This window comes from Arachis ipaensis, chromosome B10 (assembly GCF_059453495.1).
Source record: "Arachis ipaensis isolate K30076 ecotype BB chromosome B10, ASM5945349v1, whole genome shotgun sequence".
In the NCBI taxonomy this organism is placed as follows: domain Eukaryota; kingdom Viridiplantae; phylum Streptophyta; class Magnoliopsida; order Fabales; family Fabaceae; genus Arachis; species Arachis ipaensis.
In genome coordinates, this window is record NC_142435.1 from 1552243 (window position 1) to 1577445 (window position 25203).

A 25203-nucleotide genomic window follows, 5' to 3' on the forward strand; every position below is an offset into this window, starting at 1 on the left:
AATAAAAATAATTATCTTAAAAAAAAAACCTATATAGGTAATTGAATTGATATTTAAAAGAAAAAAAAAAGAAAAAAACATTCCATTTAAATAATTATAATATATCCATTTCGAACACAAAATATGTGAGAAGATAATGTAATATTGACAAGATATAAATTCTTAATTATTCTGTCAAAGATATACATGAGTAAGATAAAGATAATAACTATCTAAACAAAAATGAATAAACTAACTGAAACTTTAGTTATTAATTAATATTGAATTTAACCTTTTTTTATTTTTATACTTTTACTTTGACTGAATGTAATGAACAAAATTTTATAAAATCAAATCATATATTTAGATTATTATTCAATTAATAAGTATAAAAATAATTATTTTTGCTGATGTAATGATATATTGTTAGGTATTTATATAAAAAATTTATATATAATCAATAAAAATTAAATCTAATCTTTTAATGATCAATTTCACTAATAATATTTTTACAATAGAAACCACCAATAATATAATTCACATTTAGATTTTTGCCAGCAATGTCCTAATTTTTTTAAAAGTTTTTAATACATACAATACTTAAGAAGCCTTAATTTTTTATTTTGGGAAAACAACTTTTATGCTTAGCTCATTAAAGACTTTGCTTAGAACAATCGCCAGCAAAATTCATAACATGTTATATTCAATTTAAAAATATTATTTATATTTTTTATACAAATTTGTGTATAATTTTATTTATTTTTAATGTATTATTTTATATTACTTGTCAATTTTAATATATACCTATGATTGTTGTGAAAGTGGTGAGTTCTGGAAGATGAAAGAGCGACTTCACGAAACTCAGAGAAGGGAGAGTGTGTTTCTTATTCACATCTCAATCACCATTTCACTTGAAAAATGGGTATGCAAAACTATCCATACAAAATAATACTGTTGATATATATAGTCACTAATTACTCTACTGCTAACTAATTCTTCTCTCTTGTACAAAGTAACTAAGTCACTGATAAGTTTTGTAACCAACACTATACACATAAGCTCACTACACTAACTAACTAGTAGAAGTGTTAAGTCATGTAACACCCCCTCTCAAGCCAGAATCAGTTACATCTATCATTCTGAGCTTGTCATGACAGTCTTGAAACATCTTTGGAGTTAAGGCTTTAGTCAATATATCTGCAGTTTGATTAACAGTTGAAACAGGAAGCAATTTTGTCACTTGTTCTTGCCATTTGTCTCGAACAACATGACAATCCATCTCTATATGCTTAGTTCTTTCATGGAAAACTAGATTGGCCGCAACATGCAAGGCCGATTGACTATCACAATATATTGCAATTGGCTTACTCAATTCAATCTTCAAGTCTCCAAGTATATTGGTGATCCACTGCGCTTCTCTGGTGGCCATTGCAAGGGCCCTATATTCTGCCTCACATGAAGAACTGGCCACTGTGTTTTGTTTCTTGCTTTTCCAGGATACAATAGAAGTTCCTATGAAGAAGCAGTACCCTGAAATTGATCTTCTTGTGTCTGAGCAGGCTCCCCAATCACTGTCTGAAAAACCAGTTGGTTCCAAGTCAGTTTGGGATGAGAACATTAGACCCAGGGTAGGTTTGGCCTTGAGGTATCTTAATACTCTGATGGCTGCTTCAAAGTGTTTGTCAGTAGCACAGTCTAAGAATTGGCTTAATTTTCCTACTGCATATCCAATATCAGGTCGAGTATTGGTCAAATAGAGTAATCTTCCTACTAATCTTCTGTATTCAGATGCTGAATTGAGTAAACTCCCTGAATCTTTTGCCAATTTTATTGTGTAATCCATTGGTGTAGTTGCTGCCTTTGCATCCATTAATCCATACTCCTTCAATAGGTCAATGCAATATTTTCGTTGACATACTGCAATGCCCCTCTTGCTTCGAGCTATTTCAAGGCCTAGAAAAAAGTTTAAGTCACCCAAATCTTTGATCTTAAACAAATCATGCAAGTGCTTCTTGACGGACTCAATTTCATCCATGTTATTTCCAGCAACGATTAAGTCATCTACATATACCAAGATGGCTGTGAATTGTGAACCATGACATTTTGTGAAGAGACTATAATCATTTTGAGATTGAGTGTAGCCAAAATCGATCAAAGTGGTTGATAATTTGGTGTTCCATTGTCTACTGGCCTGCTTCAAACCATACAAGGATCTGTCTAATCTACAAACTAAGTCTGGTGAAGGCAATGTTAAACCTGGAGGGGGTCGCATGTATACTTCTTCAGCTAAATCTCCATGTAAAAATGCAGTGTTGACATCTAATTGGTATACAAACCAATTCTTTACGGCTGCTATTGACAAAATTATCCTCAGTGTGCTCATTTTTACCATGGGACTGTAGGTTTCAAAGTAATCCACCCCTGCTGTTTGGGTGAAGCCTTGAGCTACCAATCTTGCCTTGTATCTCTCCACAGATCCATCAGGATTCAATTTCAACCTGAACACCCATTTGCACCCTACTGCCTTTTTAGCATGAGGAAGCTTGGTAAGAGTCCAAGTCTGGTTTTCCTTTAGAGCAATTAATTCTGCATTGATAGCTTCTTGCCAGTTTGGATCACAAACTGCCTCAACATAGGTTTTTGGTTCTTTGTATTTGGCCTGGTTGAATTTTTGTGTGATTGACTCAGGTGATAAAGGAAGGAGAGGAACTGGGGACTCAGACTCAAAGAAAAGAATGGAAGACTTGTCAAAAATTTGATCTGCCTGGTTTAGTAACATATTTGTGTAATTTTCAAAAAATTCTTGAGAAGAACACGATGAATTGTGTGAAATGTTAGAAAAATCATTTGCTGATGCATTCATGCTATTGCAGTGATAATCATTGAGGTATGTGGGACGTCTTCTTTCTCTTAAGGGTCTTCTAGGTTGTGATGCTATGTCAGGATATGGATGCATGTTTGAGTTAGTGTGGCAATGTGGTGATGGATGTAAATTGTTATTAGAATTGGTTTGAGTATGTGAGGTAGAATCTAAATGAGATGATAGATGCATGGTATCTAACCAACCTTGGGAAAAAGAAGGTTCATCCAAATCTAGAAATGGATCCTCAAATAAAGATGCATGATGCAATTTTGGGACAGTTTGCATTTGTCTATTATTTTTATCATTGCTTGAAAATTCCTGTAATGCAAATGGGAAAAAATTTTCATAGAATTGAACATTTCTAGAAATGAAAATGTTTCTACTCTTAACATTGTAAAGAATGTGTCCTTTAACTCCATCTTTGACCCCCAAGTATACACACTTGTGAGCTCTTTGATCTAGTTTTGTTCTATGTGCTGTTAATGTTGATGCATATCCGAGACATCCAAACACCTTGAGGTATGATATATCAGGTAATTTTTGTTTCAAAATGTAGTAGGGTGACTGGTTTTGCAGTAGAGTACTAGGAATTCTGTTTATTAGATGCACTGAATGTCCTACTGCAAAGTTTCAGAACCTTTTAGGCATGTTTGAGTGAAACATCAATGCTCTTGTAATTTCTAAAATGTGTTGATGTTTCCTCTCTACTATGCCATTTTGCTGAGGAGTCTCAACACAGGTAGTTTGATGTATTATACCCTTAGATGCATAGAAATTTGGTAGCTTAAATTCATTTCCATTGTCTGTTCTAACCTTTTTAATTACCATGCCAAACTGAGTTTCAACCATTTTAACATAATTTTTGACCAAATCAGCGGCTTCTCCTTTTGATTCCATAAAATACAGCCATGTAAATCTACTTTTGTTGTCAACCACAGTTAAAAAATATTTGAAACCAGAAATTGAAGCTGTATTTATAGGTCCCCAAATGTCCATATGGACAATGTCAAATTTATTTTCACTCTTTGAAACTCTAGTTGCATATGGTAATCTTTTTTGTTTTGCATAGTGACATGAGTCACAAGGATTATTACAAGCAGAAAAATTCAAGTCATTGTATTCTTTTTTCATTACAACAATCCTATCATGAGGTATGTGTCCTAATCTGAGGTGCCAGAGCTCAGAGTTATCTAATTGTGCAGGCTGAACAGCTAGTGCAGATGCAGATGAAAGAACAGATGAAGATGCAGATTGTGTAGGCTCAATAGCCAGTGCAGATGTAGATGGAAGAACAGATGAAGATGCAGCTTGAACAGGTGTGAGGTTTTCAAAAGCATACAAGCCTCTTCTCTGTTCAGCTACACCAATTGTCTTCATGGTAATCTTTTCCTGAATTTCACAACCAAATTCATCAAATGTAAGTTTTAATTTTGAATCGGCAGTCAATTTAGACACAGATATTAGATTAAATTTGAATGTTGGAATGAAAAACACATGAAACAATTTAAACTGGTCCGAGAATACTATGGTTCCTGCATATTGGGTTATTGTACTGGTACCATCAGGCATATTAATAAGAACAGGTTTTATTTGATATAGGCACTGAAAAAATGACTTTGAATAGGCAACATGATTTGTAGCACCTGAGTCAATGACCCAGGATTTTGGACTGAAAATGGACATTGACATTATGTAAGATATACCTTGGTTTGACGGAAGTGTGGTGGAAACAATTTGATTTATGCTATGCTTTGGTTGTGCATCTTGCTGATTCAAGAGAGCTAATAATGCTTCCTTTTGCTCTAAAGTAAAGCCAAGCTCAGAATTGCCGAATGCTTCTTGAGACTGATTGTTGTTATCATCACTTTCTTCAGCAACCAAATTGTTGATAGAGGCACCACCATTCTTGAAATGAAGGAGGGAATCCATGCTTTTTATAGCATGTGTCTATTAGATGGCCATTTTTGCCACAATAACTGCACTGCTTTGAACCTCTTCCAGTCTTGTGATAATTGCCATGGCCTCCCCTACCTCCTTTGCCTCTACCCCTTCCTCTAATAATTCCACCATCAGTTCTTGCATTGGTTATCAATGCCTTCCCTTCAACCATTTCATTCATGTTAAACTGCCTTTCTTGCTGAAGCAAATCAGAAAAAACTGCATCTACCTTGGGCAATGGTTTCATCAGCATGATTTGAGATCGTACAGTAGAATATTGATCATTCAATCCACGCAAGAGTCTTACAACACTTGAGTCTTCCTTATAACCTCTCAATATATTCAATTCACAGGTGCAGTTTTCAGAACATCTTGAACAGATCGGGATCGGGCGCAAATTATCTAATTCTTCCCAAATCTCTTTCAATTTTGTATAGTAAGCAGTAATTGTTAACTCTCCTTGTCTTGTAGCAAATAGATCTTCCTCTAGTTCTGCAATTCTATATATGTCTCCGTGACAGTACCTATGCTTTAATTCTTTCCACAATTCCTCAACAGAATTTATCCACACTACACTCTTAGCTATCTCAGGGCTTAAAGAGTGATTAATCAAAGAAACCACATATGTGTTAGATCGTTCCCATGCTTCAAACAATGCAGTTCCTCTTTCAGGTTTTTTAATTGATCCATTTACAAATCCTAGTTTATTCTTTGATGTAAGTGCTCTCCACATAGCTTTCTCCCAAATTTGGTAATTGTTTCCTACTAAAGGAGTCGAAAGTAAAGAAGAACCTGAATTTTCTCCGGGATGCAGAAAATAGGGACTCACTGGATCCAATGCAGGATTTGATTGCGTTCTTGTTGCATTCGATTGCATAAGATTGATCTGGTTAACCAAACTTGCAAGAGCCTGGATGTCTACAGAAGAGAACGGTGGATTGTTATCTGACGCCATTTCTTCAATTTCTTGCTCTGGATTCAATTTTAAAGAAATTTCAAGAACTGATGGGTTTGTAGAATTTTCGCCCTAGAACTCGCTGATCGGATCACTATTTGTCTGAATCAGTTTTGTGCAGAACAAAGTAGCTCTCATCAGTCTCTATTGTGTGAGTTCAAGGGAGAAGGAAGAAGAAACAAAGAAGAAGAAGAAACGGAGTAGAAGATGAAATCGAAGAGGAAAGAAAGAAGAAGAAGAAGATGAAATTGAATTTGCAAGAAGAAGGAATTGAAACTGCATGCAGGTTAATTGAATCAACAGGGAGACGAAATCGAAGTTGCATTCAAGTTTCTTTCGAAGTTTCTCAATCCTTCCATCCACGCTCACCGCACCATGTGAAAGTGGTGAGTTCTGGAAGATGAAAGAGCGACTTCACGAAACTCAGAGAAGGGAGAGTGTGTTTCTTATTCACATCTCAATCACCATTCCACTTGAAAAATGGGAATGCAAAACTATCCATACAAAATAATACCGTTGATATATATAGTCACTAATTACTCTACTGCTAACTAATTCTTCTCTCTTGTACAAAGTAACTAAGTCACTGATAAGTTTTGTAACCAACACTATACACATAAGCTCACTACACTAACTAACTAGTAGAAGTGTTAAGTCATGTAACAATTGTATTTAGTTACATTAGTATTTTCTATATAGAGACACATAATGTAAGGGTGAGTGTGTGCTGCTTTTCGGCTAGTTGCCTGAACTTTTGGCAGCAAGAAGTACCCTATGAACAAATGAACAACATAGACAAACATGAAGAGAGAGAGATATATATAAAGTAACTAAATAGTAAATAATACACATAAAAAATTTACTTTTATTATGAAAAATTTCAGTATAGATAATTCTAATGGTTAAAAAGTAACTAAATAGTAAATCACATAAAACATTGGATTAGTTTGGCAAAATTATCTAACAAAGGAATGATTACCGGTGCTTAATTTTCCATGGAAATAAAATGATACTTGTATTCTAAGACCACCATCTTCTAAAAAAAATAAACTTTTTTTGAAAAGAACCAAACAAAAAAGGAAAGAGAGTACTTGTGCAGTTGTGCCCGTACTATTGCTTGCTTACATTATATTATACATCCTCTTTTTTTGATATTTTTTCTGGTATTAGAATAAAGTATATTTTTTATTTTTAATATTGTTAAAAAAATTTTAATTTTAATTTTAATTTTAATTTTAATTAATTTTAATTTTAATTTATTTTAATTTTATTTTTAATATTTTAAAGGAATTTTAATTTTTATATATATTATTTATTTTTTATTAATCAATATTTATTATTCTAATTTTGTCCTTTCTAAATCTCATTTATCATTAATTCATTATCATCTCCAAATTATTCCTTACTCACCTGATGATCACTGTCCCTTTTTCCTACTCACACAGCAGCAACAGCAACACAATAACTAATTTCTTATTTCAATACAATAATTATTTTTTTGTATATGTTGAGGTGGCAGTGATTGCCTGTGGAGGTGGCAGCAGCAACGGTAGTTGAAGGAGATGATGGTGGTACATGGTGGTTACTTTGAAGTGGAGTTTGGGGATTAGGCAAGGGGGGTTTGAGAAAGAGAGATGGGGTGTTTTGATGATGATGATGATGAAAAGGGTTTAGAGAGGGTAAAATTAAAAAGGGAGACATTTAGATAAAGATGTTAAAAACGTCTTTTTTTTTAAAGATATTTTTTAAAAATTAAAATTTAACACATATGATCAATTAAATTATATTATTTTTATTAAAATTAGACCAGACAAATCAGTTTAGCAAAAAAATTAATAAATTAAATTTTAAATCGGTATAAATTAATATTTTTTATAAAAAATTACTACAATATTCCTATTATATATATATATATATATATATATTTTTGAAAATTTTAAATTCTAACCTTATTACAATAAAGAAGAAAAGGACTAGAATTTAAGATTCTCAAAATTAATATATATAATAAGAGTATTTTAATCATTTTATATAATAGGGATATTGTAGTAATTTTTTATAAAAAATAATATTAATTTAGACAGATTCAAAATTTGATTCACTATTTTTCGGTCAAATTAATTTGTCTGACCTAATTTTGATAAAAATAACATAATTTAAAATTTTAAATGATTATATGTGTTAAATTTTAATTATTAAAAAATATCTTTAAAAAAAAAACGTTTTCTGCGTCTTTATGGAAGCATCCCCCAATTAAAAAATAAATGAAATGGGTAAAATTAAAATATTTTAAAAATATAACCAAATTAAAAATTAAAAGTATTTTCAAATTTTTTTAAAAATATTAAAAATAAAAAAATATACTTTTACTTTACATTACACAAGTGGTCTTTTTTCTCAAACATATTCCAAAATTTTATCTTCTTTTAATTTTATCTTAAAAATATTTAATTTGCATCAAATATTTTTTTGATATTTATAATCAATTCAGCAATAATGTTTAATAAATAGGAGCCAATGACAATGTTTGACAAATAGGAGTCAATGATAGAATTTTATATCTGATTTATTTGATCTGAAATTGTTCATTGTTCTTAAATCTTTTTTAAAAATTTAGTTGTTAAGAAAGCATTTGACGTAAATAAAAAAATTTTAGAATAAAATTAAAATAAAATAAAATTTATAAATATTTTTAAATTTTTTAATAAATTTTTTAAAAATAAAAAATTTATTTTAATTTTTTTTATTTGACTTCTGTTCCCTTCTCTTAATTAATCATTCTATGATTTGCTGGGGACCGAATTATTATGTTTAATTTTTATTTAATAAAAATACTAATCTTAGTTTAGGTCTTGGAACTTAGAAGGGTTCAAAGATAATCACGTTAAATCTTAAGGAATATTTTATAAAAAATAATATATTTTTGAAATTTTAAAATATAGTTATCATGTAATATTTTAAAAATAATTTTATTACGTTCAAAATTTTTTTTCAGAATAATTTTAGTAGCTTACCCATTTAAAATGGGAGTGTAATTGATGAAGGTTCACGACACTAAACTCATTATATATATATGAAAAAATAGCTGTACACTACATAAACCACGCAGGAAAAAAACATCACTACTACGAGTACCATCTTATTAAGACATTTCTATTTTCTCATACACATTAGACCCTGAAAGTCGAGAGATAAGTATGCACTGCTGATGGTTGGAAACTTAGAATTTCACTTTTGAACTTTACGACTTTACGTTGAAAATTTGATTTGGTGCCGCAATACATGTGGTAGTTTGGTTGGCTGTGCTCTACACTAGAGAGATTTTTTTAAAATAAATAAAATAATTTTTTTATTTATGCATATAGGTAATTTATAGCGTTTTTATTGATTTGTACTTTATTACTTATCTTATTTACAGTGTAAACAAAATAATATTATATATATTTTGTTTATAGTGTAAACGAGATAAGACACGATTCTATATGCACGTATTATGTTTGTACAATTCTATTTGCACGTATCATGTTTCTACACGATTCTGGGAGAATAATTCTGCAATGTTTGGAGACTACTCCCAATCACTATATATCTACACAATTACCTTTTACTTTGTCATCCAGACCTTTATGTATAAGGATTTGAAGTAATAGCTTTGTCTAACTGCATCTTGTAGAACATAGATATTGGCTAATGGGCTAAACTGTATGAGGGGTAGGATAACACTACAAATGAGGTTATTGTCCAACTATCGATGGTCCTAAGACATGGTGGAGGCTAAACAAGTATGCGCACCATCAAATCTACGCACCTCCCTAACGAAATAAAATATACACGGTAGGCATTTATAACCAAAATAATCATGATAAATTAGAATATACACTACAAATAAACTTGATCCGACTCCACGATTCGGTACTCAACACTTCTACGAATACTGTAATTATTCACACCTTGCAATACTGGCTCTCTGCTTTTGAATCTGTGGCCAATCCTAAACTCCACACCCCGATCTATGTTGTAATCGTCCCCACCCATATGAGAAAATAGAGTTTCCTCGTGCATCGCGTCCAGATGCAATGTATGATAGTGATTGGGTACAACTGATAAGGCCGGAATTGGTTGCGGGACAGAAAAAAGATACTGAACTAATGTGTCGACCGGAATCTCTGGTACAAACTCCTCCTCCTCATCATCCTCAAAAGAATTACTATCATTACTATTGGCAACATATTTCTCATTGGCCTCTTTACTGTCCACATCTATGTCTTCCACTGGACTAGTACAGTGTAACGGTGGTGGTGCAAGAAGTGGGTCATCTTGTACAAAATTCGAGTGGCCAGATCTACCGCCACCAACATACCAACCTCCACAAAAAGCTCTATTACTTGTTCCACCATGATTCTCCTGTGGATGTCAAACATGGGACACACATGCTCATCGCCATAGAGCCAAAACAGACGAAATAAAAAAAATCTATTTTCCATCGGTACTAGCAACCTATACCCAATTCTTCCAACTTCTTTTCTCCCGCTAGCACCAATGCTCCTCAATATTAGACTCTTTAACTCGGACAAAGCACTTACTCTCCAAGTGCACAACAGAATGGGATTATCACACTCAAATATCACCACAGTATCACTGTTTCTCATATGACAATTGGGATACACACTTACAACCACATATCCACTACCACTAGACATTTTTTCTTAACTTTTGTAAGAAAATCAAAGGAGAAGAAGTGAAATGTTTGTAGAGAATACAAATAGTTGCAAATCCTTTTATAGTTGCTCGAAATTTGGCGTACTGTATCTTGTTTACAGTGTAAACGAAATAACACTGTGTATATATCATTTACAATATAAACGAGATAAATACGCTTCTAGAGTACAAATCGATAAAAACGCTACAAATTACCTATATCCGTAAATAAAAGATTTATTTTATTTATTTTAAAAAAAATCCCACTAGGAGGACATAAAATTGAACTTGGATATAATACACGAAAATAATTTAACAGTGTTGATCTAATAGAATTTATTTTTTGGTCACTGCTTTCTTTTCTTTCTTCACCATATCTCCTCTTCCACTACCACTACTACTACTTCCTTCTCCGCATACCTTTACCTCCTTCGTCAGCCTCGTCCTCTTTGCCCTCGTTTTCCAAGTGTCGTCGCCAATCCTCCTCCTCCCTCTTCCTCTCTTCACCTCCACCTTATGTCACCTTCTGGATCTGACTCGCGTTGCCACCTTCGCCTCTGCATCACCTTCCAGATTTGGCCACCGCCGGCCTCCTAATATCTTCTTTCTTTGGAATTAAAATGTTGACTAACAGTTGATCATATAAAATTTAATAGTAAAAGTATCATTGAAAGTTATTTCAAACGTTAAAGGACAAAATTAAATCGAATTAAATATTAAGGATGTTTTTAGAAAATTTTCGAAAATCTTAAAGACAAAAAGTATACTTTACCCTGTTATATTTAATGCATGATATATCATATTTATCCTTAATGCATGATATATCATATTTATCCCGGTGCATCATAGCCCTGTCCCTGAACAAAATGGCTACTCTTACCTATCTAATGATCGCGCAGGTAACTTGTCCAATGAAGATATGCATTTCATTTGTCTCATAATTCCATTGGATGTTGTGCATCATGCTGCATGTTACCTTTTCTACTTAAGCAAAGTGGTACTGTATTTATAATACAATCATCTTACAAATATCAAAATATTCAGTCAAGGGTGGAAGGGGGTGAAAAAACCAAAAAAAAAAAAAGGAACCCCTCTGAAAAATTACCTGATCAAAGCTTTGATCAAGTAAACCAATATTAAAAGAGAAAAGAAAGGTTATTGCACACTCAGGTGTCAATTTATGTGTTTTCTTCATATATATGTATTCTGTAATAAATTTAAGTACCAAGTCAAGCTTTTGATTCTTACAACATCAAAACCATATAAGAGAGCAATGTGAAGCCTCATTTTATCTCCTGATTACCGCTCTTCACAGCAAACCCTAGACACAAGTTGGGAATAAGACTGAACAAGGCTTTCCGAAGCTGAACCAAAAGATGATATTGAATTCGAAAAGGGGTTTGGCCGAAGAGAAATAAACATGTGGTCAATTTAATTCTGGAGAAAATTTTTCTGATAACAAAAGATTAGAAGCATAAATGAGCACAACAAACTTCAGAGAAACTGGAGATGTGGATGGTCTTGCAGATTCTTTTGGTGTTATTCAAAAGCAACTTGACTGTATGGTTTTTTGATGAAATTCTCAAGGTTGGCCATGGCTTATTCAAGTTCAATGGGATGGCCACAAAAAGTTTATATGAACATGAAGGTAATTGGATAGACATGTGCTAGACCTGAATCTGGAACTGGGATAACCAAAAAATAAGAATGTATCTGAGGACCTCGTTGAAAATGATGTCCAGTTGAAGAATTTAGATATAAAAAAGGGGTAAGGATGAGGTATGCATTCACATTGCTTAGCTCGAGCTTGAGGTGGTGCAAGAGACAGTACTAGTTGTGGCAGTATCAGCAGCTGCTGATGTACTGGAACTCTGAGCAGATGGTTGACTGCTTGATTGAGAAACAGGTTCACCCGTTGACAAAGTCAAGCCGACTGATCCGGTTAATGTGTTCATTGAAGATGGTATCCGAGATGAAACAGACTCCTTGATGGATCCTAAGGTGAGCTCGGGCCGCAACTCTGATGTTGAAGATGACAGAGCAAGTGTACCAACCGAAGAACCAACAGGATAGGGTGCAACCGGCATGTCAGCCAGGGATGATGTGGATGGACTATAACTCAATGATCCCATAGGATGATCAAATCTGCATGCAGAACCGAACTTACATACTCCACGCTGTGTGTAATGTGTGCAAGGTGATGCCCCCTGATCAAACACAAAGATTGGATGCTTGACAATCAAGAATGCAGTCAAATAAATATTTTTAAAAATACTTTAAATGAACAGACGAACCTATCATCACCAAGTGCTAGTTCAAACCAAGGAATGTTAAATGAAAAACAAAAACAAACAAAAAAAAATTAAGAAATTAAATACTTTTCTTGAACCACAGCCATCTGTCTATAATATGGAGAATTGGAAGTGCTTCTAATCCAAAGGAGACATAAAATCTAACCACAGACAGTTTGGGCATTGAATAATTAAGCTACAATGGGAAGAACTAAGACAAAACAGATGACAAAGCATGAGACCATCTCTAGAATAATCACACAACACAAGGCTCCTATGCCCAACTTTTCAAGGAAATGTTAATGACTGAGCAACTGATGTGCACAGACCAAATAAAGCATGCATAAGTTTTTCATATTTAACCCAAGAGGCACCCCATGATATGAATCAGATTCAGGCAGACAAACTAAGTAAATAATTAATATGAATGCTCAAACACTCAATCATAAGTTCTAGGCTTCTTTTGGTATTACAGAAATAAATAAATAAATAAAAGACAGGATGGGGCAAAAAATAGCATTTGGAGAAGTAATATTTCAAGGGTGAATTATAGATGCTAAGTCCAAACTAGCTGCACTTTTCGCATGCCCCAACGGCCCAACCCCTACTCCCAACCCTATATTTCAGTGACCCCCTTCTCTCTAAATTCTGAAGAGCTCATCCCTCCCCCACCTCCTCTCTCATTCATTATTATATTACCTAGATCACGCACACCAACCAGAATCACTGTGTCAGAGATGGCAAAGCACAGATTTCAATGGATTCAGGACTTCATGTGATATCAACTAAAACTTTGATCATGAGTAGACATTGGATATCAAAGGTGACAGATGCAGTTTTGGAGCAGTTAGAGGGGAAAGATGATGATGACAGAGGGACATTTGCTGTTAGTGAAGTTGAGGATCAAGGAGGTGATAGTGGTTGTGGTTGTGGTGCAATTAGTAACACATATCAATCATAACAAATACACCCAAGTTGTTATACCCTCTGACAAGTTCAAGTCACCTGAGTGAACTTCAATAGCCAGTACCTACTCAGCCACATTTATATATGTTATTAAAATTCTATTCATATACTTTGATAAGCGGGAAAAAAAAAAGAAAAAAAAAAACTATATGTCAATGTCCATATGCTGAAATCTTGTAAATCTTAAAAAACATTACCAGTAATCAATGCCAATATTTTTTTCATGAAACACAAGAGTTCATAAATTTTGGTACAAGGGCATGCAATCATGCATGCTACCGAAAGAGGAAATAATATTTAACATGAAAGACAAAATCTTCCATTTAACTTTCCTCTCTTCATGATGATTTAAACAAAATATGATACCAAAAATGAACTCCCATATTTTACAAAAAAAAAAAGGTGTGCATTGGACGAAAAAGTATATACATGGAATACAAAAACTCATTAATGGTAGCAGGTCCAACTTTAATATGCAGGACTAAATAAATTACCTTAGGGAGTACATTGGGATTAAAATATCCCTTCATGAACAATACATTAATGGGAGAAATCCCTAAAAATTATGCAGTAGAAACAAGTCAGAGAAGCATTGCATTTAAATGTAATATAAACATACTTAAAAAGTGTCAATAAGTTTCAAACATTTATAGTACAGAATAACTTTTCAACAGTTTAAAGTACACAATAACATATCCACATATTCGACAATCCATAAAGCTTAGTAGAGAACTAAAGCTATTACTCCATCCTATCCAGATGCTGCTCCATTCCATTTCTTCTAGGTGATATGCTAAGAGAACTTAACCCTTCGATACAGTCAATTGATCAGATCTTAATATTTATCGAGTATACACCTAAAGAAAGTGTTAGATAATCATTCATGTGCCTCCTCCTTTAAGCTTTTGGGAGAAGTGGTATCATGACATGATACCAGAGCTTTTATAACTGAAATCTAAAGTTTGATCCTTGTTATCTCCCAAAAGAGAAAAAAAATAGCATAAGAAAAATAAAAAGAGAAAAGAAAGCTTATGCAAAAAACGTCATGTAAATCCAAGAGACCCTTGTGTGAGAAGGCGTATTAGAGATATAATCATTCATGTATCTCCTCTTTTCAGTTTAAATTTTTGAGAGAAGTGGTATCATGACAGAAAGAAACAAGATGCACACCTAAGACGACATCAAGGGAATTCCACTCATTAACGGTAAAACCAATCCCAAAGTGGCACTCCTAAACCAAAAGTTTATGTTCATGCTTTAAACTTTTGTTAGAAGAATCCCCAATAGAATAAAGCCATAATAGTTTAAAGATACCCAACCTTATGATTAAAACACTCATACAGAAGGCAGTTGTAACATCATTCCATATACTTAACTGAACCACTTCCATGAAAATGGAGGAACAGGAATCTTGGCAAACCATCTTCCTACTATTTTAAAGGTTCCTTAGTCAAGATCATCAAATTCTTACTATTCACTAAATTCCTACTATTTTAACCCAACATAAATGCATTAAACAAGATACTACAATGGTAAAAGCTCACTATTTCATGCAAACAACAACAACAACAACAACAATAAAGCCTTGTCAACACTATTTCATGCAAACTTTAGCTTAAAATATTAATCAAAGAACAAGAACAAGGGAGAATTGCTCCTATTGGGACATTCTTTTCTATGATAAAATCAAAACTAAATCTCAGGTTCAATAAACCATGTTTCAAATCCTACATAGAGCTATTTGAAACAAAATTATTATAAGTCAATCTGGCCTAAACATTAAGATGGATCAATGAGAAAGCCATGTTTTTTTTTTCTCTACAAGGTAGAAATGGGAAGACAAAATATGTATCATTCATAGCTCAATATTAAGTGCAAAGAAGTTCAGAGGTAACAATTACCGGACGTAACGGAAGGCCAGCAGGACTAAGAATTACATTCCCTTTCGGTGCACTCATGTCTGGTGGATGGTGATACCTACATAATGGACCGAATTTACACTCCCCTGTCTTTAAGTAATGCTGACATTCTGGCTGATCAGGCCTTTCTGGCAATGACTGCTCTTTCTGACTACTGCCTGAAAGACCAAGAGAAGAACCGGAAGGTTGATAAGGTCCAGCATAGGCAGCTGGTGATGAAGGCACCTGAGTTATCCCATAAAGCTGTGCTGACCCAACATTAGATGGAGTACTAGAAGGAAGGACGGGGCTTGCTGCAGGAGCCTGTGCAAAGAGCTCAACAGTCAACAGCTTCAACCAATGCAGATAGATGATATATTCAGATAACCTTCTAAAATGTACTATAAAGCCAAGGCTGCCGTCTATTTTCTTCTCAGAAAACACAGAAGCAAATTATTTTTTTATTCAATTTTTATTTTTTTCAAAAGCACATCCAAATAGACCACACAAACTTCAAATGTATTTTTTGTAAACAAATGCAAGTATAACCTGAAAAAGAGTTGACAAGAAATGCTTAGCCTACCTGATATGGACCCCAGCCAGAAAAAGGGACCATGGCAGGGGACAGAACCACAGGACCGTAAGGGCTGTGGACTAGTGAACCAGGTAAAAGCGGTGGTCTTGCAACCAGTACACCAATTTGTTGAGATGAAGGACCAGATGGAGGCTGTACAGATTGATATAACGGTGAAGGTACTGGTACAGGTAAAGGTGAAACTGGAGGAACCAGTGATGATGCTGGAACTTGGATGCCAGCAGGCTGGGGATGATGGAATTTACAAGTTCCACCAAACTTGCATCTCCCAGTTTTCACATAATAGGAACATTCTTTCTCACCCTGTCAAAAAAAATTGAAAATGTCAGTTCAAAGTAAGCCCATATGACATGACCTATGACTAAAAATGAGAACCAAGGTTCACATAATAATAATAATATTCTATGCAGAATATATATATATCAATACAGACCGGTCGCAATGGATAACCATAATAATTTAGTGACACAGGGCTAGCAGAGCCTCCAGCCTGCCTAGGATGATTGTACTTGCAGGAAGAACCAAATTTGCATGACCCTGTCTTCATGTAATACTGCATTTTTAAGCATCAGCAGATATAATCAACACACAAAAGGAAACTTAAACTACAAAGATGAGTCAAAACAGAAATTCAAGCTTATTCTATCCTCAACATATAATAGAATTATAGATTACCACAGAGCACATCATTTCATATAAAACAAGGAATCACAGGGGTCAATTGTCAAAGGGAATAATTCAATGCATATCAAAAGTATAAGCAGAACCATATTAAGCACCTGGCACAAAGGCTGGCCAATTCGCTCTGGATACTCCCCTCCTCCAGTCCTAGCAGCAGCACCAACAGCCTGAAACATTCACATATCACCAAATCATTAGATCACTCCAAATATATCAATCTCAGAGTTCAATTGATTAAAAAAAAATAGTGATTCAAAGGAGAACCCCTCAAACGAAAAGCCTTTTGATTCAACACTATCACACTGATCATAGCCAATATCAAATCAAACTACACTAAGAAAAACTGATGATCACATCAAGCGCAAAAATAACACAACAAAAAACCCTCCACAAACTTAAAAATCAAACGAACGATAAATTTTACCGCGGCACGGTCACGGGGATGGTTGAAACGGCAGCGGGAACCATAGCCACAGAATCCAGTCCTCAAATAGTAGATACAATCAGCCTCATCAGGCCTTTGGGGATAAGATTCCTCTGCAGCACCCAATCCCATTTGCCACACCGGCTCTGCATTTTTCAAAATCAGGATCAGACACACTTCACAACACCCCACATTCTCCTATAACACAAATCACAATCGCAGAAAGCCACAAACTTTGGGCAAAAAGGGAAACGATTTTCATATTTTATTTTAGGAACAAAAATGAAAAGAACAGAGCGGTTGGGGCATTATATCAAATATAATATCATACCTTCGAGGCCAGTTCCGGTCCACTCCGGCGATGGATCAGACCGGGAACCCTCGCTGGACCGGCCGTACCGCTCCATTGCGCGGACACAAGGAAACCGGAGCTGATGGAACAGAGAATGAAAAGGTTCTTCCGATGAAATGGGGTGTGTTCCCCTGCTCCAGAGTGCAGATTCTAGAGAGAGAAAGTAGAGAGAGAAAAAATGGGGTTAGATTTTCTTGAGTGCTCTCTCTCTCTCTCTCATCTCTCTCTCTCTCTCACACACACACACTCTCTTTCTCACACACACACAGAGACAGCGACTTGAACTGCTGCTTCTTCTAACAACTACTAAGGTAGGTTGGTTCCTCTCTCCCTCTCTCTCTATATTTCTCTCTCTCTATATATATATATTTTTTATTTTTATTTTTTTCCTCACTCTCCTTCAGTTTCAAAGCGTTTTTGTGTTTTCGATCTTTCTTTGTATATGCTGATTATTATGCTCTTTACTCTGAGTGTGTGTGAAAGGGGGGCTTCTTTTTGGTCTGTGAGTTTGTTGGTTGCTTTTATTTATATGCACCCGCCAACACACTTCCACGATATTATTATACTTTGGTGAAAACTCAGGTGAGATCGACTTCACGTGAAGTTGATACTTAAGAGCCGTTTGATGAAAATTTAGTTAAATCAGTCAAATCATCTAACGATTCTCAAGTATCAACTTCACGTGAAGTCAACTTTACCTGAGTTTCCACCTTATACTTTTTACCACCGAAACTATTAATATCATTTTTTTGTTAATTTCCCAAATTAATTTTCAAAATTTTTTTAATCGGATAATTTAATTTTTAACAAATTTTAATCATAAAAATTATTTTGAGTTTTTTGTTTTATTAGATATAATCAATCTTTATATTAAATTTTGATTAAAAAAATAAATCAGTCTCTATTGTTATTTAATAAAAATATAATAGTTTCTAATAATTTTAAAATATTCTATTAGATTTTTCATATAAACAAACAATTTGATATAAAAATTTATTTGTCCAGCAAATAAAAATTTAAAGAGTGGTTTAGTGACTAAAATTTGATAAGAATTTATTTAAAATATTATACTATTTTACATTTTAATTTAGTTAAGAGAATTATATATGAATAGTAAAATCGGTCGAACTCACCAAATCATCCTATTAAATTTATTAAAAAAGATTGAATTCAACTCGTATTATTTTCTTTTATAAAATTTCAGTTTTTTCCTGCTAGAATTATTTATTTCTAATTAACAAAAATATCATAGAAGATAAAAGTTTTTGGCATCAATTTTTCATATTTAGAACATAAATCCAAGATTATGAATTAATAATAATTAGGATAAAATATCAAAATAATATCAGAAATTTATATTGTTAAAAACAATAATCTCAAAAGATATGAGTGCTAAATAAATTTAAAAAATTTTTAAATTTAAAAGATTTAAAATGTGATAAAAATAATCAAATATTCAATATATATTTTCAAAAGGCTTTAAAGGTCATATTAAAACGATTTTTTATAATTATTATTGTAAAATGAGATATTTTTATCATTAGATTTAATAATTTTATGTTAAGTGAATTTTTTTTTATTTGTTTTTGCGAATGACTAGATATTTTAAAAAAATAAAATGGTTTAAATATTTAATTTTGATATGATATTTTGTATGTAACTTCCAAATAATTATTCAAAGATTCAAAAAAATGAATAAAATAGATAAATTATTTCCAATATATCAATGTTATTTGGTAGTTCACACTTCTGAAAAATTGAGTTTTATTATTATTTTTTGTCACCTTTTAAATTATTTAAGTTTTTCGTATTTTTTAATAGTATAAACTATTAGATATTATTTTAATAATTTATTTTTTTATAGAAAATAATATTTGCTATTTTAATCCACTATAAATAGAATAAAATTATAAATAAATAAATTTGTTTTATTTATTATTTTAATCCAATATAATTTGATTTAAAAAATGCTAAATAACTAACATCTTCTCTTAAATTTTTAGAATGGAAATTTTGTTGAAACTCGGTGTGTGTTTTGGATTGGCTGAATGGGTGCCGTGATGTAACAAGCTAAGCTAGTGTCAGAATTTTTGGGGAGAGACAGATGGGAAAAGAAAAAAAAAAAAGATAAAAAGAAAAAAGAATGAAATTTTGAGAAGGCTAAAGTGCCCTTAAATTTCTCCTAGTAACAGTTACTGCTTTTTTTTTTTTTTTTTTTTACCAAAGATATGAGACTCGAATCCGCAACCTCTTAATTAAATATGTAAAGACTATGCCATTTAAGCTATTATTCATTGACTAGTAAGAGTTATTACTTACTAGACAACAACATTATGGCTGCATTTGGTAAGATAATACATTGTATTAAAAACAAGATGTAAAAAAAAATATAAAAATTAGTATTTTTATATTTTATTTAATAATAAATTAAATATAAAAAATAAATTATAAAAATTTAATTTATTTTATATAAGAATTTTAAAAATATATATAATTATAAAAAATAATAAAAATAATAAAAAATAATATTATGTTAAAAATATAAATTATATTAATTTAATATCTTTAAATATAATATTTATATTTATATTTTATATATTAAATATAATTTTATATTTCACTATTTATGTTTTAGCATCGTATATCTACAAACAAACAGTTTATAAGATACAAGAATACATCTTTCTAATTTTTTTATTTTAATCGATATTATTAACTAAGATTTTATATTATTTAATATTTTTTTTAATTTAAAAATTATACTTTACAATAATTGAGAAAAAAAAAATATTGATATCATTTATTTCTATGACATGACAGAGCTGTCCTTTCGCTTGTGGTGTTATAGTAGTTAAATTGGAAACAAATAATGGGCAGATTAGTTAATAATTAATTAAGTTGTTATTAACTTATTATGTAATAGTGTTGTGTTGGTGTGGGCATGAGGTGATGACAGCATAGGCCAAAAGGAGAGCATGAGATCAGACAGACGGTGTTGGCTACGCGTGGCATATAAAAGAGGATCTTCCTTAAAAGTGGTAAAAAGGTCACATGAATTCACTGTGTGACGAGGATTATGGGATCTTTTTCTCCTAAACAGATCAGACACAAAAAACTTTCAGTTCGGTTATGCAAACTTCCCAACCTAACTCCTAACTATACCCTCTTCACACACTGTTTCTTTATAATAATTCACTCTGATTATTAATTTTCATATGTTACGGATTTAATAAATTAATGTAGAGCATGTAAGTTCATTTATGCATCCCATAAAATGGCCACTACTTTTAACTTAAATCATACCAAACTTAGTTAAGTTTTGTTGCCGATTATTAATTAACGGTTTGTTCCGTTACATATCTAAACATTTTCGTCAACTAAATCTAATTAAGTTAGTTTAAATTTAACAAAAATAATTCACACAACAAACATATAAATTATGCAATTCTTTTTTTATTTTTTATTTTCTGCTTATTTTTTCATTATTTTTTTATTGCTGATGTACATTTTTTTTTCTTTTCTTTCTCTCTTTTGGATAATTTTATAGTATTACCTATTTTTTTTGTTTAATTTTTTTTATTTCTATTTTTATTAATAGGATAAAACAAAAAAATATGAAAAGGTGAAATAAAAAAAAGAAAATAATGATGATAAAGATGAAGAGGAAGAGAAAAAATTTTGAGTTATGTAGAATTTATCAAAAAATAGTATCAAAAGTTTTAATTGTGATACAGGTTCTTGTTAAAATGATGAAACAAGAACTATGAGAATATGAAAGAAGAAGAAAAAGAAAGATGATGACGATGACGACGATGGTGATGATGATAATGATGAAGATGAACTTTGAATTGTGTAGAATTTATTAAAAAATAACATCAAAATTTTTTAATTGTGATACAAAAAATTTATTAATTTTGATACCGAAATTTTTTAACCGTAACATAGAAATTTTTTAATTGTGTCATTTTTATCTAAACGGTGTAATTTTTTTATCATTGAACTAGTGGGGTGGTATTGAATTATGAGAAGGTGAAATAAGAAAGAGAATATTAAAAAAAAAAAAGAAGATGATAATGATAAAGAAGAATAGAAGAAAGAGTTCTAAATTGTGCAAAATTTATCAAAAAAATAACATCGAATTTTTTTAACAGTAACACAAGAAGAAGAAAAATGATGACGACGACGATGATAAAACAGATGAGGAATGAGAGTTTTGAATTATATAAAATTTATTAGAAATAGCACCAAAATTTTTTAATCGTGATCTAAGAAGTTTCTTAATTTTGACATCGAAATTTTTTAACTATGGCATAGAAATTTTCTTAACTAATTTTTCTTATCATTGAACTGATTGAGTGGTATTGAACTCGAGAGATCTAGTCATTCATGTGTGATTTAAATTAATATATAAGATATCGAAAATGTGTCGGAGACAATACAAACCAACCTAAAGTAGTCTTATTTTACATTTATTAATTACTTTGAAATAAATAAAAATATTAGATGTAATAAGTATGTAATTTTAGATGTTATATACATGAAATTATAGATGTCAAGTTAAACAAAATAATTTTAGATTGTTGTCTCTCTATTATTATTGATAAGAAATGTAGTCATTTATGTGTCATTTGTAATAATTTAACGTGTCTTTTGAATCTAAAACACATTTGAATATATTTTGTTTGTTGACTAAGTCGATTTTGAACTTGTGGTCCTTTGAATATCTTTGTTTATCTACAAAAAATATCGATGTCATTCGCCAAAAATTCTCGTGCCATTCATCGAAAATTCATGTGTCATTTATACCTAAATGATGTGTTTTGAGAAATACTAGAGGCCTATTAGAAATTAGAAGTTATTATATTTGGCCATGAGTTAGCCATCAATATTTAAATGTATACTATAAAAAAGTCTTCGGATACCGTCGGATTCACCGGTGAATTTACTAAAAAAATCCGTTGATAACTTGTTTACCGTTGGAGTTAGTAGCAGAATAAATCTGATGGTATACATCTCGTCGATAATTGTCTATTGACAAATTTTTTCGTCCATTGTTAATTACCGGTGAATATAAATTTTTAATTGGCAAAATTCTAAAGCTTTTTACCTTCAAAATTTTTTCCGTTAAATTCGACGGTAAACTTAAATTTTTTTTAAACAATTTATTTAAAAATTGAGTATATAATTTTAAATATCTAAATTTAATAATTTTTAAACTAACAAAATTTAAAATTTTATAATTTCTTAAAATTTATCTATAATTCACAAACAAGTTCAAAAAACATATCATTCATTAAAAAAAACAATAATAAAAAATATAACACACACTTGAATTCTTAAAAGACTAAATAGTGAAACAATAAGATAATAAAAAATGCAACAACACAACAATAATAAAAAATACAACAGCAAAATACTAGTCTAGACTAAAAAAAATGTGTCACATATATATATAATTTGCAATGCACCTCGGATCAATTGTAATACTAGAATATGTTTTATAGACAAACCAAAGAAACAACACACAACAAATCACAAGCATAATGTGAACTAACCACAACATAAAACTAACATTAAGGTCATTAAAACTCAAAATTCTAACAAATAACTTGTATCAAATACTCAAGCAACTGTAACAGTACTATCATTTATATAAATTTTCGAATAATTTATTATATATTACTAATTTGACAACTAAAATGTGTCATATGTCAATTCTTTAATACAATTGAAATCAAATATTTTTCTCAAAAATTAAAGAGTTTTCCCTCTTCTTTCTCCTTTTATTTATCTCTCCCATTCTTTCACTCTTTCTATCTTTCATATATATCATTATCAATGACTAATTACAAATTTCACAACTAAAATATACAACATAACATTCTCTAATGGCATTCAAATTAAATTAAAATTAAACTTTAAATATAGCTATATTATATATTATTAACTAAATTAATAACCAAAATGTGTCACATGACACTCTTATTAAAATTGAAAAAAAATATTTTTCTCCAAAAATTAGTAAACCCTCTTCTTACATTCTCTTATTTACATTTCTTTCTTTTTCTGTTTCTCTCTATCCTTTCCATTCTATATATAATTTATATTTTGTATTTTATATTAGTAATTTGACAAATTAAAATATATCACGGAATATTTTTTATTACAATTAAAATTAATTTTTTCATCCAAAATTAACAAATTTTTTTCTCATTCTTTTTATTAATCTTTCTCTCTCTTTTACCGATAAATATGGAAGAGAAGATGTTTGCAAAATTGAATAGGATCAATTTTATCAGCAGATTTACCATTAAAAAAATTTGTCGGTAATACACATCCTGTAATCAAAAAGATACTTTTATTTAATTACTTTATAGTTGGATTTTTTTTTTTAAATTTGATCGTAATAATCGTACCAATTTTTTTTTCAATTATTATTTGTAAATTTATTATTGAAAAATTGAATCTGATGATATTTTTTTATTTGACGAATTTATTGTTAAATCTGTAATTGAATTTAATTGTATTCTATATTTTTTATATATATTATTAAATTAAAAAAATTACGGTAAAAAAATTGAGTGATGGGTAAATGAGGATGGAAGTGGTTGGTTACTTGGCTGAGAGAAAGCACTCTTGCGAGTTGCGACCTACCTTTTAGTGAAAAGAGCACTTTCTCCTCTAAAAACACGTGTGTGAAAAAATATGGCCTAATGCTATTAGCCTATTACAAACTTCTTTTTGGAGTTTTCTTTTTAATTATTATTTTATCCTTTTCTAGCGCGAAATTCTTTATTTCGGACAGAGAATAACGTTTCTGACTTTCTGTGTATATTATTTCTAGTGTTCTAATTTTGACTTTCTTTGAAAATGTGATTCGGCTATACTATTTGTATTTGTGGCATCATAAACAGTATAAACGTATTGGTGTAAACCGTATTTTATTCCAAAATATTAGAGTAAGTATTAATATTATTAACATTTTATGGTGTAACTCCATCAAAAAATAATTTATTGGAACCGTCGACCGATATTTGGGGTGGTGTATTGCAGCGTTATGGAGTGCACAGGAGTCTTACCTGCATGTGATATTAGGAAAACACAATTCGGACCAAGGAAGTTGAAGAGAAAAATACGAACGGTCTGTTTTCATTTTATAAAAAAATAAAAAAGTTAAAAACTCTAATTGGAGGATCCGTTTTTTTTTACAAAAAAAAAAACAAAAACTAATCGGACGGTCCGATTAGTTAACTGTAAAATTTAAATTTTTTCACCTTTACAATTGGACTATCCGATTTGGTAACCCATTTTTTTTTGGATGGTCCGATTTCTTGCATTATATTTCAGTCAAAAGTTGTCCCACATCTATGTATAGCACTCCCATCATCCATATCAATGCATAACACACATGCATGGCATATCTAAATTAATCAGCCTATATTTGTTGTTGCGACATTAAAATTTAAATATAATATAATATAATATAATATATTATTTATTTCTAAAATAATATTTATTTCTAAAATTAAGAGACAACAGCAAATTTGAGATAGACGACACATA

The 25203-nt window shown here is 31.2% G+C and overlaps 1 protein-coding gene across 1 annotated transcript; it reads right to left on the reverse strand.

Annotated features, from left to right (window-relative positions):
• Positions 1-11410: 11410 nt before the first annotated feature.
• LOC107622439 (zinc finger CCCH domain-containing protein 58) lies at positions 11411-18169 on the reverse strand. The gene is made up of 7 exons (XM_016324319.3): positions 17620-18169; positions 17289-17434; positions 16963-17031; positions 16617-16736; positions 16172-16486; positions 15592-15912; positions 11411-12640 (listed from the first exon to the last, which is right to left on the reverse strand). Exons 1-7 carry the CDS (start codon positions 17693-17695, stop codon positions 12230-12232), a joined length of 1458 nt encoding a protein of 485 aa, XP_016179805.1. The 5' UTR covers positions 17696-18169; the 3' UTR covers positions 11411-12229.
• Positions 18170-25203: the final 7034 nt, after the last annotated feature.

Excerpts from the sequence above, each read along its gene's own strand:
- LOC107622439 (XM_016324319.3), bottom strand. The coding sequence starts at position 17,695 with ATGGAGCGGTACGGCCGGTCCAGCGAGGGTTCCCGGTCTGATCCATCG. Across the intron at positions 17,032-17,288 it reads ATCCCCGTGACCGTGCCGCG|GCTGTTGGTGCTGCTGCTAG; the intron begins GTAAAATTTATC and ends TGAATGTTTCAG. Across the intron at positions 12,641-15,591 it reads CTGGCCTTCCGTTACGTCCG|GGGGCATCACCTTGCACACA; the intron begins GTAATTGTTACC and ends GTGTTTGATCAG.